Source organism: Macaca thibetana, chromosome 1 (genome assembly GCF_024542745.1).
Source record: "Macaca thibetana thibetana isolate TM-01 chromosome 1, ASM2454274v1, whole genome shotgun sequence".
NCBI classification, from domain to species: Eukaryota; Metazoa; Chordata; class Mammalia; order Primates; family Cercopithecidae; genus Macaca; species Macaca thibetana.
In genome coordinates this window covers 111,317,258-111,333,421 of record NC_065578.1, presented here as the reverse complement: position 1 = coordinate 111,333,421, position 16,164 = coordinate 111,317,258, and the positions used below count along the sequence as shown (strand labels likewise).

At 49.8% G+C, this 16,164-nt stretch overlaps 1 protein-coding gene across 4 annotated transcripts in view; it reads left to right on the top strand.

Annotated features, from left to right (window-relative positions):
* Positions 1–288: 288 nt before the first annotated feature.
* Positions 289–16,164, top strand: part of KCND3 (potassium voltage-gated channel subfamily D member 3) — a 220,758-nt gene continuing 204,882 nt past the window's right edge. For 2 of the 4 annotated variants that reach the window (XM_050745944.1, XM_050745928.1), the window contains exons 1-2: positions 289–453; positions 7,159–8,336. In XM_050745944.1, coding sequence (XP_050601901.1) covers positions 7,231–8,336 — 1,106 coding nt within the window. In that variant the 5' untranslated portion in view covers positions 289–453; positions 7,159–7,230. Of the gene's footprint in view, positions 454–597; positions 1,211–7,158; positions 8,337–16,164 lie in introns of those variants that run through there. The other 2 variants (XM_050745937.1, XM_050745917.1) reach the window with 1 other exon arrangement.

Below are 16,164 nucleotides of genomic sequence, written 5' to 3'. Positions count from 1 at the left end.
CGGGAAAGGGACCTCGAGAGAGGCAGCCCGTGGCCGGCCGGGCTCCGCTCGGCGCGGCGCCGGCAGCGGCGGGGGCAGGGAGCGAGCGAGGGAGCCCGCGAGCCCGCGAGCGGAGCGGCGAGGCGGGGAGGGGACGCACTGCCGAGCCGGGGCTGGAGCGGCGGAGGCTGAGGCTGCGGCAGCGGCAGTGGCGGCGGCAGTGGCGGCGGCAGTGGCGGCGGCAGTGGCGGCAGGGGAGGGAGGGCCCCACGGACGGACGGACGCACGAACCGACCGAGCGAGGGAGGCAGCGAGCGAGACTTCGCTGGCGAGGAGGAGCCGCGCAAGCGGCGGCTGCTGGGCGCTTCCCCGCGCTGCTGGGCGCTCGGCGCCTCCGCGGCCCCCGGCTCCCGGCTGCAGCTTCCTCGCGCGCGCGGGGCGCCGGGCGCGGGGCCCGGGCTGGCTTCGCGGAAGGTAAGAGGGACGCGACCGAGCCTTCTGGAGCCAGGAAGTGCGAGGAGCGCTGCTCCCACGCCTGTTGCTCCGGCTGCCCACGCGGCACCCTCCCACTCCCGCGCCCGGGTGGGTGGGCGCTGGGGCGCCGGAAGGATTGGGGGTGGGGCCCGTGCCGTGGGGGAGCAGGCAGCCGGCCCGGGGGCGTCGGTTCCCTCGGGCTATGGAGCCACCTCCGGGCAGCCAGGCGCTGGGGTTCGGGGGTGGGGTGTGAACCTCTGCCCTCTTTCCATTGGCCTGTCTTCCCTCGGCGGGTGCCAGAGACAGGTGGCGAAGGCTTGCTCCGTCCCCGCTCTTGGTGAGGGGAGAAGGAGAGAAATGGCTGAAAGTGGAAACCGGGAGCGGTTTGGGGCGCTTCGCAAAGTTCTCCAGCCCGGCGAGCCGGCGGTGTGTCTACCAGAGGCTGGGGGCCAGTCCGTCTGGTCCTGCCCGACGCCGCTTCCACCCCGCGAGCTCTGGGAAAGGTCTCTACGTGACGCCAAGGGCCGTCGAGGCCCGGGAAAGGGGGATCGAAAGACTCACTTTGCGAGGTGTTTACATTGGAGGTGGGGGACGGGAAGGGACTGGGCAAAGTTACCTGGACTCAACTAAATTCCTGCGCTTGCTTAGTGTCGACATTTGAATACGATCCAAGATGTTCTGCTTTTATCCCGGGCAGCCCTGATATGTCAGCAACAGGCTGAGGTTCCAGACCTGAAATCGCACAGCAAGAAAAAGGGTCCGTGTATTTCTTAAGAGAGAGCGTCTGAACTTTCTCGGGGTCCTAGGCACAATGCGATGTTTGTAAGACCAGGCATGCGTTGCTGTATTTTGCATGAATGTACGTGATGGTTAAATGTATGCCTTGTTTACCTTACTTCGAGGGAGCCTGTATGTTTACTGTCTGTAGAAAGGGCTCCTGGGTGTGCACAAATTCAATACAAAGCATGTGTACATTTCCCCATGTGGACCTGTTGGCCCACAGGAAGGGAATTGATGTGTTTATTTTTTCCTTGTCTCTACTTGAATGCAACAAAATGCAAGTATACAAGGGACCCCTCTCCCCCACCCCCAGAGAAAGAGGTTGGTAGCTTGTTCCCTTTTGCTCTTAAGGAGGCTGGAGAAAAAGAGTTCAGGAAAGTGCCCTGGCTAGCCTAGGAGTGGCACTGTTGGAGAAGAGGATCTGTGCGTGTGTCCCAAGCCTGTCCCCCAAGGATCCCCAGCTTGTTTCACCTTGTCAGTTTCATGCTTTGCCTACCAAAATCCTGTGAACACAGGAGAAGCCCTCTGGGTCATGGGCACCTTCCGCTGCCCCCAGACCAGCCCTATTCTGAGCTAAGGGATGTGATGTGAGATTGTGGAAAGTAACTTTCCAGATGCTCTCCACTGAGGTCATTGAAGGACAGACCTTGGTGACATGACTTTTTTTGCTGCCTTATGCCTGTACTCAGCTAGGTGTCAAACCCCAGGACAGGCTGTCTGGTCACTCCGCCCACTTTTGGCCTTTTACCTCCAAAACAGAAGCTGTTTAATGGAGTAACTGACTTTTTACAGCAGGGGAAAATGTTTTCCTTTGCCAGGATTTGTCACCTTTTTCATTTCAGAGCTTACCTGTTTTGAATGTCTCTTTTCCAGCCTGCCCCCACCCCCTATCTTTCCCACTGTCAAACTCTTCTGCCAAAAACAAAAATAGCTTCAGATTTTTCATTTGTAAGGCGTCCACGTCCTAGTAAAACCTTGGCATTTGAGGCATGTGCAGTGCCATTGGCTGGAAATGGGGCCGCACTGTTGTGCCTGTTGCAGGAATTCATACCCAGGCCAGCTCCGGAAGGTGTTGGTTCCTGTCAGGGTGCGAACCCTGCTGTATAAGCCATGGAGAAGGCCTACTTGAGTGGGTCATTCCTGCAGGGTTGTGGGGTGGATATGGCCAGTGTAGCCTTGGGTATGTTGTCTGGTGGGACACTTGTCCTCCCCTTTCACCCTCCAACCCCCACACACAGAGAAAGTAACAATGGGGTAATTGCTCCTTTTTTGGTATGTTTTACCAGGGGGACAGCGGCTGAGCCTCTGGAGGCAGGCAGGTGCTTGCTTGGCCTTCTTTAGGAAGATTGCCCTGGATTCATGCATCGGGTAAACATTTGGCCTTGGGACTGGAAGCTTTTATGGTCTCAAGATAGGGAGGGGTTAATTTTTCCTTCTCCTGAGCTCTCAATTATTCATCTGAAAGCAGTTTGTAAAACACTACCGGTTTTTGGAGATTGGCTTAGGGTAGAGAGGAGAAGGTGATGAGACTCAGCTTGGCAGGGGCAGGTATTAAAACTTGGGAATCCGGGTAGAGCAGGACTAGGAGAATGAAAGGGGAAGGGCATCACCCTCTCAGGGGGCAGAACTCTGTGTCTGGCCACACAGGGTTCCACAGGGTGCCTGTAATTCAGTGGTCTCTTACTTTTTGCCTCTTGAACACCCTCAAGATTCTGCCTCTCTGAGCTTTATTCTGGGATGAAACAGGATGTTAAAGATCAAAGGTCCAGGGCTGAGAGTCTGGGAACTTGGTCTCCTTTACTCTCTAGGAAGGTGGCCAAGGGTCTGTGGATAGACCAGGCCTTGAATTGCCCCTGGGTACCAAGTGACACAGGTTATGTGCCCTGTGCAGAGCACCAACCTCAGCAGGAATTCCCAGAACTCCCTTTGCTACCTTGAGGCTCAGGCTAACTCCATCCTCACAGCAACAAGCCCAGATGCTCTACTTCCTTCTTTGCATGGGTGACTGTCATTAAGAGGTCTCAATGAGAACTAAGTTACAGACTTGATGTCCTGAATCCAGTGGAATCAGGGATCATTTGAGCCAAATGGTCTTTTGTCACGTTTCTGTCCAATTCTCAATTTACAGAGGAGGACTCTGAGGCCCAGAGGGTGATCATGACTTGCTTTCACAAATTGAGGGTGGGATTGAAACTGGAATTGCAAGGCCTCATGAGCCCTTGCTCATTGCTGCCTGGGGAAGATAGGGAAAGGAGTCTCTGCAGCTTGCTGTCTTCTGTTGGGAATATCAGTATTGGGCAACACCTAGATCAGGAAAGCCAGTTGGCAGTGAGGTGATCAATGGTCTATTTGAAAATTGTCAGCTCCTATATATACATAGAACTTAGCCACTTTGAAGGAGACTTCTGAACTTCCCTCTCCTTACCTGTAAGCTTTGGGCAGAAAAGCCTCTATCATAGGATTTTAGTGGGAATAAATTAAATATTGTGTGTAAAAGTGTCTCAGACAGTGTCCAGAGCATTGTCGGTGCTCAATAAATGTAACCAACTCTGAATTGGAATCACCTGTGAACAGAGTTGAACTTGTGGACTTGCTTCTCAAACATCCCTTGCCCATTATAAATAAATCCTAGCTAAGTGCATGCTAAGGAACTACTAAGTCTCCTAATCCTAAACAAAGTATAGTTAGAAGGGTAAATTTCTTCTAGAAAGAAATACAATGCAGGATGTGTTCCCGACTCGTCTATCAGTAGCATGTGAATTACCCACTGCCATGCATGAACGACCTCCATTCTTTCCTCAGTTCCTCGGTTCCAGTAATCAGGAGCTCATCAGGCCTGTGCTGTTTTTCTGTTCTGAGCAGTGACACTTACGGGAAATGTCATTGTCATTCCTGTTATCTTCTGTAGCATCTGACTCAACCTCCCTTTATTAGAGAGAGAAGGGCCCTGTGACAATTCCCTTTAGCATGCAGATGGGGAAACTGAGGCAGAGATTGGCTTCTTTAGAAAACTTGACTGAGTCAGAGGCAGATACTTGAATTGGATTCTTTTGATTCAGATCTGTCTTCAGATTTTACTGTCTGTTTGGAGACAGAACGCTCACCCTTGGCAACCCCTGAAATATATTAGCAAGGCATAGAGTAAAGTTAATGGGGAAAAAATGGCACCTATAAAACTGGGGTCCCAGCTCAAGCACCTACTGATGCAGTGCACTATGCTGCCTTCTGGGTTGTGATATGAAAGTGGAGGCATCTCGGCCTTTGCCCAGAAGAGCTTAGTGTGGGATAGGGAAGGTTGGGGAGTGGTCTGGCTGTACTCTTGAACTCCACATTGAGTCTGCCTGGCTTTAATGGCTGCGCCTACTTATTACATCCTTTAGACAATTATTACAACTCCTTATGCTTCATCTTTCTTTTGTAGAAAAAATATGGCCTACAGTGGTGTCTACTCCTCAGGGTTGTTGGTGAGATCTCTTGAGATGCTCAATGTAAGTGTGTGGTACTGTGCCCGGCACACCGTCAGCCCTCAGCAGACTGCCTGAGGTGGAATCCCTATTCTGCCGCTTTGGGGTTGTTAGACTGCTATGTCTCAGTAAGCTTTAGCTTTCCTTATCTATGAAATGGGGGACACAACAGACTCTTCTTCCTAGGGTTGCTGTGAGGGTTAAATGAGATAATCTACGGGAGATAGTTAGTGTAATGCCTTGCATAGTGTAAGTGCTCAATTGTTAGTCATTGTTAATAATATGTGTATAAAGTATGTGTAATCCTAGCTGTGGGGTGATAGGTGCTAGGGAAGAGGGCAAACAATAAGTCAAGACCCCAGAGGAAGAAGAGAATCTCATAGTGGGGAGAGGAGAAGGCATCACAGAGAGGGTGATGAATAGGTAGGATTCTAATAGGAGGGGTCCAGGGGAAGGATATTCTCATGAGAAGGAAGAGTGGTCCAGAGGCAGACCTCCCCAGGGTCTGTCCATGAACAGGTCTTGGTCTTATTGCTGGAGACTAGGACGGGTACCTGGGCCATTGGGCTGGAGTATGAAGCTAGGATCTATTTGTGGGAATACTGGAATGCCAGGCCAGGAGTTTGGACTTTATTTTGTAGGTCATGGGGTAACATACAATCAGAACCTTGCTTTAGGGAGATAACACTGAGCAGAATGGATTTCAGGGGAACAGGAGAAACCGGGTGGGGTGTGAGAGTGAGCGACAAGAAGGTCCATGGGAAGGAGGCCCGAGGGACTTTGGGCCTTCATGAGGGCAGTAAGAGCTATTGCCTATTATTTGGCAACTCTTTAGAGAAAAATGGTCAAGGTGACAGCCCTGCGGTTAGGGATGTCATGAAGAAAAGGCAAACAGCAGCTTTTTACAAGGAGGCAGGTTCTGTTTAAACCTGTCCACTTCAGAGGCATCTGAGCAGAAAAGTCCAGTGGCAGCTCAGGAGTTTGAGGGAGGTAGAGATCTGAAAAACCTCGAAGAGTTGGGAGTCAGGAGAAGGTGAAGCAGGTTTATAGGGAGAGATGAAGATCGACTCCCTATACAAGTCTTTGTGTAACAGAAAAAATTTTCCAAGACTCACCTCTTCCTCATTTATTTAAACATAGAATCACAGCAGCTGAATTCTAGAGGGCCCAAATAATTCCGAGTTAGGATTTGTTCTGTGTGATCAGTTTAGGATTAGTGGAGATGAGTGTGTCAACCCCAAACAATTTCCAATTTCTGTTACGTGTGTTTCTGTGTCACCACATGCCTTCCCACAGATGGTATACATTTGGGGACTGCAGAGCGATTTCACTATCATCTTTTAAAAGCCAGATTTGGAAAGGTAAATCTGCTTCCCAAAGCCAAATATAATTCTCCGTGCTATTGCTCCCTCTGTCCACACAGGTAATGGGGAAGTGCTTATGCAGTGTGGTTTAGAGAGGTAAAGGGACAGGGTGGCCCGGCTCTGGAAAAATCTCTGAGGGTGGAGTGGGGGCCAGGTGAGAGAGGCTGCCATGGGAAGGAGTGTTGTTATATAACCTGAGGGAGCTATGGATGGTGGGCAGATGGAGACGGGAGGAGAGGAATCTAGGGACGGCAGTGAGCGTGGATCGGCTTCCTCTGGGGAGGGAAAGAGACGATGCATCGAAGTCAGTGAACCAAGAAGCCAAGATGCCCTTCACAGAGCAGGGAAAGAGACCCCGCCTGGCCTCACCACCTTTCCCACATCTTTCCATCATGGCTCTGAGGGTCTGAGGGGAAAAATTTGATACTAGGTTGCTAGGGCAAGGAGTAGGGGCTGAGTGTCCCACAGAGTAGCACTTTGTCAGGGAGAGCCTTCTCCATGGGAGTTGGGGAGAGAACCTCACAATCCTGGTGGTCACCTGCCATCTCAGAGAATATTCTGGGCTTGGGCAGCCCCAGCATCCTCCTCACCAGGGAGGTGTAGAAAGAATTGTTTACCTGATCTCCCTCATCTACACCCCATTCCTGATTATCCCAGTGGGTGAAAGAGTGAAATAAAAATTAGCATGTTTATCCCACTTTTAAATTCATTTAATAAGAACTCATTTACCCTCTTCCAATTTAAATTGGTAATAACGCCATAACCTTTCAGAGCTGATTATTACCCACATCTTGCCAGATCTTCCTGCTAAAGAGGCCTTCCCTCCAAATGCTTCTGAGCCCTCTTGGAACTTGACGATTTGTTAGGCAGTCAGCAACATCTGGCGATCCTACCCAGCTGAGCTCTGGGAGCTAGGTGTTCTCCCAGTGTCTGGATGGCAAAGAATCAAGTCACCTCTCTGTGGGGGGATTTCAGTTTTATTAATCTGCCCTGGAGACTTTGGCCGTTTCACTCACCAATGATCCTTTCCTGTGTCCCATTTCTTACCTGCCCGTCGATATGGACTCACCCCTTCTCTCTCCCTTCCTGTCTCCCAGGGTTTGCTGAACTAACTCCAAGCTGGTGTGCACAGTGTCCGCGCGGCTGCCGGCCCAAGAGCTGGAGTCACCATGGCAGCCGGAGTTGCGGCCTGGCTGCCTTTTGCCCGGGCTGCGGCCATCGGGTGGATGCCGGTGGCCAACTGCCCCATGCCCCTGGCCCCAGCCGACAAGAACAAGCGGCAGGATGAACTGATCGTCCTCAACGTGAGTGGGCGGAGGTTCCAGACCTGGAGGACCACGCTGGAGCGCTACCCGGACACCCTGCTGGGCAGCACGGAGAAGGAGTTCTTCTTCAACGAGGACACCAAGGAGTACTTCTTCGACCGGGACCCCGAGGTGTTCCGCTGCGTGCTCAACTTCTACCGCACGGGGAAGCTGCACTACCCGCGCTACGAATGCATCTCTGCCTACGACGATGAGCTGGCCTTCTACGGCATCCTCCCTGAGATCATCGGGGACTGCTGCTACGAGGAGTACAAGGACCGTAAGAGGGAGAACGCCGAGCGGCTCATGGACGACAATGACTCGGAGAACAACCAGGAGTCCATGCCCTCGCTCAGCTTCCGCCAGACCATGTGGCGGGCCTTCGAGAACCCCCACACCAGCACGCTGGCCCTGGTCTTCTACTACGTGACTGGCTTCTTCATCGCCGTCTCGGTCATCACCAATGTGGTGGAGACGGTGCCGTGCGGCACGGTCCCGGGCAGCAAGGAGCTGCCGTGCGGGGAGCGCTACTCGGTGGCCTTCTTCTGCCTGGACACGGCGTGCGTCATGATCTTCACCGTGGAGTACCTCCTGCGGCTCTTCGCGGCACCCAGCCGCTACCGCTTCATCCGCAGCGTCATGAGCATCATCGACGTGGTGGCCATCATGCCCTACTATATCGGCCTGGTCATGACCAACAATGAGGACGTGTCCGGCGCCTTCGTCACGCTCCGGGTCTTCCGCGTCTTCAGGATCTTCAAGTTTTCCCGCCACTCCCAGGGCCTGCGGATCCTGGGCTACACACTGAAGAGCTGTGCCTCCGAACTGGGCTTTCTCCTCTTCTCCCTCACCATGGCCATCATCATCTTTGCCACTGTGATGTTTTATGCCGAGAAGGGCTCCTCGGCCAGCAAGTTCACAAGCATCCCTGCCTCATTTTGGTACACCATTGTCACCATGACCACACTGGGGTAAGTCAGCACTGGTGGATGAAACCAGGATGGAGGTTGGAGGACAGCTGGATGGCCTCTGAAGCCTTGATGGTGTCACCATGGGGAGAGGAGGAGGGAGTCCCTTACCCAGGTGGTGGGGGCAGGGGGAGTTGCTGTATGGGAAAGGGAAAGCCCATGAGTAATCTGTTTGGGGGTGGTGGCTTGATGGGAATTGAGTTTTCTTTTTGAGGTGGGGGCATGTGTTTTATAGAACTAAGAAAATTAAGTCACCAATTCTTTTTTCAGCCGTGCCTTGTGTGCGTGTGAAGTCTCGGGGTGAGGTGATGTCTGCATTCGTATATGCATCTGTGCATATAGGGGCTGCTTGGGGAGAAGGTCAGGGCAGTGGTTGGGGAGGGAGGAGACTGTTGAGAAGTTCGGCGGGTTCAGATGTCCATTAGCAGAAGACACCAAGAGCACTCTTCTGGGATCCTTTCTGCATTTTTTCTTTGTAGTATATTTGCAGGCCATTTTCCCATTTGTTGTGCTTTTCTCCTGTGCTGCCACAGACACTCAAGGGTTCAGTAGCTCTGAGCAGACTTTCTCTAAGTGACTCGGAACCTGGATTTTCCGCAAAGTGAGGCACCTGGTTTATTCTTTCTTTCTAAAGCAGTATCGGTCTTGCTTTCTTAGTCTGAGTCAGTGATTGAATGACCTGGGTGACTGTGAGATGGTCTGAATGGATCATGTGGTCAGACACAGAAGCAGGGACATCAGAAGGAGGGACAGGTGCTCGGGGAGGTCATGGTAATTCTGTCTCTCTGAGGTCCCCTCTCCAGCTGAGGTCACAGAAATGTATCCATGATGCTGGGATGTGAAGCTTTCCATCAGAGGAAGGGAGCTCGGGAAAGAGATTTTAATCTTCACCCTAACAGGATTAGAGCCAGTAGAGATGGCTTTATGGAAACATAGATTTCTTAGGGGTTTCTGCCTCAGCTATTAGAAACCATGGAGCTGAATGCAAAATCCCTCCACAATTCATATACTGGGTCTATATTTGCTTAGGCCAGGAAGCGTTATATTGCTGATGGAGAATTCATGAAGCTTTTTATTTTGTCTTTGACAGTTTGGTTGGTGGTGTCCTGGTGATTTTATTTTATTTTTTTTCCTGGCCAAAACCCGGAGGCAGTAGTGTCGGGTTTTCCATAGTGCTGCATATGCTTATTGGGAATGACTGAGCAGGTGATGAGAACTTTTAAAATGATTACATTTGTCATTCTGCCACACAGGAGAGTGAGGGAGTAGCAAGGGGAAGAGCAAGGGTGTCACCATCCATTTGTGAAGGCCACATTTGATTAAGGCATTCCCTTTACTTCTCATCTGTCTGACAGAACCACCCTGCCCCTTCCTCCCACTCCAATACACACACACACACACACACACACACACACACACACACTTCAAATGGCTGCTCGCCCAGAGTGGGTAAGAATGTTTGGTCATTTGACCTTGTTTCTCTTGGTTCAGGTGGCAGATGTGGGCTTTTTGGCGCAGTGGGGTATTTTGGGGATAAAATGGGCTGGAGAAGTTGTGCTGTCAGGAGGTCATCTTTATCCCTTTTAGGCTGACCCTAGCCATCCCTTCACCTTCCTGAAGGGGACCTCACCCGTGGTCCGACACCTCACTTCCACTTCTAGTCAAGCTCCTGATGTGGTTCTGACTGCCCAGTGCCCTCAGATGCCCCTTGATGGGACTCATGACACCAGAGAGATCCTTCAGGATAGCCATGTGGAGGAAAACAGGCATGCTGATAACCACCTGCTCGTTGCTTTTTATTAGTAGTATAACAGCATATGATTGTCTACTATATGTCGACAGTGTACTAAGAACTTTGCATATATTATCTCTTTAAGTTTTTACAACAGCCCTGCAAGGTTGGAAAAAATTCTATACCCTATGAAGATGCAGAAGTTGAGGCTCAGAGAGATTATATAAACTTCCATAGTCACGTAGCTGATAAGGAGCAGAACTAATTTTCAGATACCAATCTGGCTGCTTCAATGCCCTTTCTCCTTTCACCCTACTACTCATTCCCGTGCCATCAGGTCCCCTAGGTAGAAATCAGACCTTCAGGGTTATTACTTTTTTATTATGGCCTCAGGGTGTGATACTCTCTTCTAGTCATATTGCCAGTCAAGAAAGCATCAGCCCAATGAGTATTATGTGTCAGGCACTGTACCAGACACACGGCGATTTTAAAAATAAAGCATTTCCTTCTGAGCAGTTTAAATACTGCCTAGAAATTAATGGCGATTAATCCATGTTTTAATGCTCTGGGGAAACCGCTGACTTCTTTTATCATTCACCCTGTAGATTAAGGGGCAAGTCCAGCATCAAGGTGGACTATCTTGATCTCATTTTTACTTTCTTGGGAGGGCACTGGTAGATTCTGCTGGAGGGTGAAAGGAAGGGTGCCTGCATTAGGGAGAAGCGTGTTTTCCCTGAATGTGGACCTGGTGGGCTCCCTCACCCCACATCTGACAATGAACAAGTTTGTTTTACCTTCCCAATGCATTTAAATGTCTAGCTTCTGGGAGGAGAAACAAACGGGCAAGAAAGGAAACCTTTAGTAGTGTCTTCCTTGAACTCAGATAAGTAATGAGAAAGCAACCTTTTTCTTTCCCTCTGTCCTGGCTAGTGCAGCTCATTGCTGGGTCAGGCTACTTTGACTTTGACCTGAGTTGGCAGTTGACACCATTACCAGGCTCGTTGCTTGGTTATACATAGCAAGTGCTTGGCAAAATGCTTTTAATGGATGAACCAGTGTGAATGGAGTGACTCTTCCATTTGTTTGACCTGATACTATTCTCAGTCCCTTCTAGACCTACTTGTTCTCTCTAGAAGGTGGATCTGAGATTTGAGCCTGCACAGCCTGAAGCCCCCTCAGATATATGTAATCTGCCCCAGCCCTGGTCCCAGCCTTTACTTGGTGTCTGATCTATTCCCTGCGCTGCCCTGCAGTACTGTGGAGATCTTCTTGTCTTTACTGGACGTTTTGCTGACTTGACCCTGGAAACTTTTCCCTCTTCCGTGGCTAGTTTCTGTCCTGACCACATTCATGGTTAATTGTAGCCTTGTTCAACCATTCCAGAAAGTCCATCTTTTTCTTACTCTACATGGCATTTGAGTCCCAAGTGGCCATGGAATACCAAGGACCAATATCTTGCCATCATTCAGTTGCTTCCAACAGCTCCCAGTAGACATCTACCTCTTCCTTTCTCCAGACACTCCCTTCCCTGGTCCTTCCCTGAGTTCCTGTTTCCAGTCCGGAGCGGGACTGTCTCCAGCTCTTCTGCAGGGCAGAGCCGACTGATGCACGGAGAGCTGATACACGGAGTAAAGACATTCACTCTTCCTGCTCTGGTTGCCCTCTCTGCCTGCTTTCCCAGCACCTCGTTGATGAGTTACTCAGGTGTCCTCCAGGGAGAGATCTCCTGGAACCAATTATTACCGTTTAGTTAATATCTCAGAATACCTTAAGCACACAAGAACAATAACAGCCCAGCTGCTGTCAGGGCTTGAGGATGGCTTTCCTTTGCAGCCTCTTGTGCTATTGGGAAAGACCCTTGATGCTCTGCCCAGGTTTCCCTTGAGCCCCCTGACAGCTGAGTTCCCAAATGCCCCATTTGAGGATTAATTTCCATCCTCATAATTGACACTATAAATAAAATCAATCCTCAGTTATCTCAGTTAACAGAGGGAAGGGATAACATAGAACTCCCAATTTTAAATAAGACCAACCTAACTACTTTGAGAATGCATTATATGACGTAAACTCTCTCAAAGCAGATTTCCCTTCTTAATTTCATTTGGCATCATGATTGTCCCGGACAGTCCATGGGAGAAGCTCCGGAGGGTCTGGGAAAGAGGAGAGCATGTGGGAGGAAAGCCTTGCGAGCAAGCATCCACAAGGACCAGGGGAGGCCAGCTCCAGGCCTGGTTTGGATGAGGCTGCTCTTGGGTATCTTCGGGAGGGGTTCAGAGCAGTGTCTGATCCTGATGAGATGGCCCACTGCTACTGGTTGTCTCGGTTATGTAATTGAGACCAGCAGCCTGTCTGTCACCCCGTGCTCTGAGATGAGAGAGCATTTGACAGTGTCCAAAAATCACTTTAATGAAAACAGAATTGATTTTTACTTCTTCCAAGCAGGAAGCCGCCTCCAGGTGATTTGCATTTCACTTTAAAACATAATCCTGGAAGGGGCCTGCCTGAGGTTCCAAGAGACAGGGAGACTAAGCCTGGGAGATCGATACAGGCACACTACAGAATGGGGTACTTGATAAGCCTCCCCATAGTGCCAGAAGTAGAGCCAGTCTGAGATCTGTTTTTGTTAACCCTTCAGTACCTGAAATTTTATCTGCATCTTTATCTACTGCCTCCAGAGCCCATCAACGCTCCTCCCAGTGCCCAAGCACCTTGGCCCCAGGACGCTGGCTAATAGTGTCCACCTACCTGGGGGTGGGTCCCTGCCTAGGGGACTTTTATCTGAGGACACCTATTGGGAACAGAAGACCTCAAAGCCTTTTCTTTGTTGACATTTCTCTGTTGACATTTCTTTGTTGACAGTTCTCTGGTGCTGAAATTCTTAAGCGAGGGTGCAGAACTGCATCTCAACAAGGAATCTTTCATTCGTTCAACATTTATTGAGTGCCTCCTACACTCCAGGCAGCATGGCAGGCTCTGAGAATACACAGGCACTATGATTGCACATCAGCCAATGTAAGGCTCAGGCAACATGAATTGAATGAGACCCAGTTCTCTACCTTTGAACTTGAATACTCTTTCTGGTGCTCCAGAGACTACCCTTCACTCTGCTTCTGTGTCTGGCTGATACACATTATCCTTCAGACTCAGCCCCGTGTCACCTCCAGGAGCTGGGTACACTTCTTTTGCCTCCTCTTGTAGCCCTTGCATTACTCTGTCTTGTCATTGCCACATTTTGTGAACTTCAGCTGTTTATGTGTCTTTCCCCCAGGATGTGAGCTCTCTGTTCCAGAGATCATGCATGATTCGTGCCTTACACAGAGCTTGATATATAGTGTGTCTCAATTAAGTATTTGTTCACTCAGGTTCGTTTGTTTAGTTTTCTCATTTGATAACCATCTTCTGCCAATATGAGAACCAATGAACATGCTATCTACATGTTAGCTATATAGTCATGTCAGACATGGTATTTGTAGACAGAGTAGAGACAGGGAGGTCAGGCAGGGCATTCTGTGGTTCTGATTTTGGGCTTAGCAGGGTTGGGGCTTTCTTACAAGGGAAGTTTGCATCCAACTCTTGGCTACCTGGCTACGCTTTTTCCTGCAGACTCTGGGGCCAGGGAGGAGGAGAAGGGGGGCCATAGGTAAGCCCCTCTACCCATGATGTTTTTCTCCATTCAGTTATTTACTCAACAAATGTTTATTGAGCACCTACTAGACACTGGGAATACAGCAGAGAAGAAAATAGTCTCTGATCTTGTGGAGCTTACATTCTAGTGGACAGCACCCAACAGCAAATAAACAAATACATCTTATCAGGCTGCAGAGAAAATTAAAGCCTGATATGACAATTGTGGAGTGCTGATTGTGCGGGGTTGGGCATAGCAAGGGATAGTTGCTATTTCATGTTAGGAGGTCAATAAGGGCCTCTCAGATATTCGAGCAGAGACCTGAAGGAATGAGGATAGCTTGGGGAACAGCATTCCAGGCAGAGGGAATAGCAAATGCAAAGTCCAACAGGCAAAGTCTAACAGGCAGGAGGGGCCTTGGTATGCTGTTCTTGAAAAGGTAAGAAGGTGCAAATGGTCAAGCTGCAAGAGCAGGGGACAGGAGAGTACCAGGAGATGAGTCCAGAGAGGTAACAGGGGAATCAGCTCATGTAGGGTCCTCATGACCACCACAAGAACTTTGTCTTTACTCTGCTTGGCATGGAGGGTTTTGAGCCACTGACTTCCATTTTTAAAGGATTGCTCTGGCTGCCAGATAGTAAATACCTTGTAAGGGAGAAGCTAACGCAATAATCCAGGCAAGAAATCAAGGTGGCTGGGACTGAGGGTGGCGGCAGTGGAAATGGGAGAAGCGAGCAATTCTGCATATATTTGAATGTAGAGGCACCAGGAAGCTTTCTCAGGAAGTGCTTGTTGGTCCTGCTCCCACCAAGCCAGCTGAAAACTTCACCAGCTCCCACAACAGGGGACTGGCTCAGAAGACACAGTCCTAAAGATCTTCTCTACCCCTGGGAGAAGCATTTCACAAGAAGAAATCTCAAGGCCTCGCAGGATGGCTCCAAGGCCAGGGGCAGCCGAGACCTCAGCATGTAACAAACAAGCCAGAGCACCTGAGTTGTAGCATCAGCATCTCAGAGTAGGCCTGATGCTGGCAGTAAGCAGGCAGCGTCTGTACCTGGAGAGAACTTTCCTTTCAACCCGGGCAACATTTACTGAGCACTTGGCAAGTGGCTGGGCACAGTGCTTCCTGCCATGAGGAGGACAGTGTTGACACAGACACAAAAACAGAGAGGCCACTCTAAAACTCAGCAGCTATGATAGCTGCAGCAGAGGAAGCCACAGGGCTTCAGGCTGCAGAGATGTGAGAGATTAATTCACACTGTAGGATTTGAGCCTTTTGGGTGCTTCACACCGGGAGCATCACATTGAATTTGTCTTCTGATTCAGCAATTCAAATTGCTGCAGTTTTTGGAAAGGGATTTCTAGGCTGGTGCCCATTTCACAGATCTTTTCTGGAATCCCTCAAAATCAATCCCAATCTCTCTCTCTATCTCTCTGTTTGGTTTCATTTATGTTTCTCTCTTTAAACACACCCATTAAACACAACCGGGATTCCTCCTGAGGAGCAGCAATTATTCTGCCTCAAGATAGTGTAAATAAAAGGCAGCATTTCCCTCCTCAGGAGCAGGGAAATGCCCCTCAGTAATTACTTGAGTATTTTTGTTTCCCCCCACCCAGGAGGGAGCTCCTGCCCCAGGCCATTGCAGGGCTCTGGTCCATGCTCCACTGTAGCTGGGAACTCTTTCCCATCAGGGAGAGCAGCAGAGACTTTTAGCTCTGAGTCTCCTCACCTCCCACCCGCTATCCTCAGGCAGGTGGCTCTGCACACAACCAACCACTTCCAGGAAGCTGATACTCTACCAAATACTCATATCTTAAGTGTTCATCTTCTAGTGATGTCCAACTTTTTTATTTTTTTAAATCTGGGAAACAGGGACCAGGCCCCCAGAAATTTCTTCAGAAGAAGTATGCAGTATTGACCTCAAACCAACTTCTAGTGACAAGCAGGAAGGACTTCCCACAATGCTTTTGGGTATTCAAAGTTTTCTGCCAGAAGGCTCAGCTGCCGCAGCCTCCAAAACAAGTTCAGACTCCAGCCTCTGTCCAGTCTGCTTTTCTCTGGCCAGAACACAGGCATTTTCTCCCCACTCCTACCTCCCTCCAACTAGCTCAATGCAAATGACGGGTGTATGGGAAGACGAGGACTGGAGAGGGAAGATAGCTGAGCCTTTGCTGACCATGACTGGATAGAGGAAGATTGCATTTAGCTCGTGTAATCTTATTCTGGGTGTCAGGACTCGAATGAGTGTCATTAAACTGAATCAGAAAAATCGTTTTAATATAAGTGCCACCTCATGCACAAGCTAGTTGATGGAGAGATGGATGAGGCTGGGGACGCCTCCTTTGTAATGCAATGCTGTAAAATCCCATCACCCTCATTATTTCCCACGGAGCCAACACATCATAATGCCCATGAGTGGCAGAACAGCTTGAATTTAATATACAGAAAACCCAATCAAACAATAAATAGATGA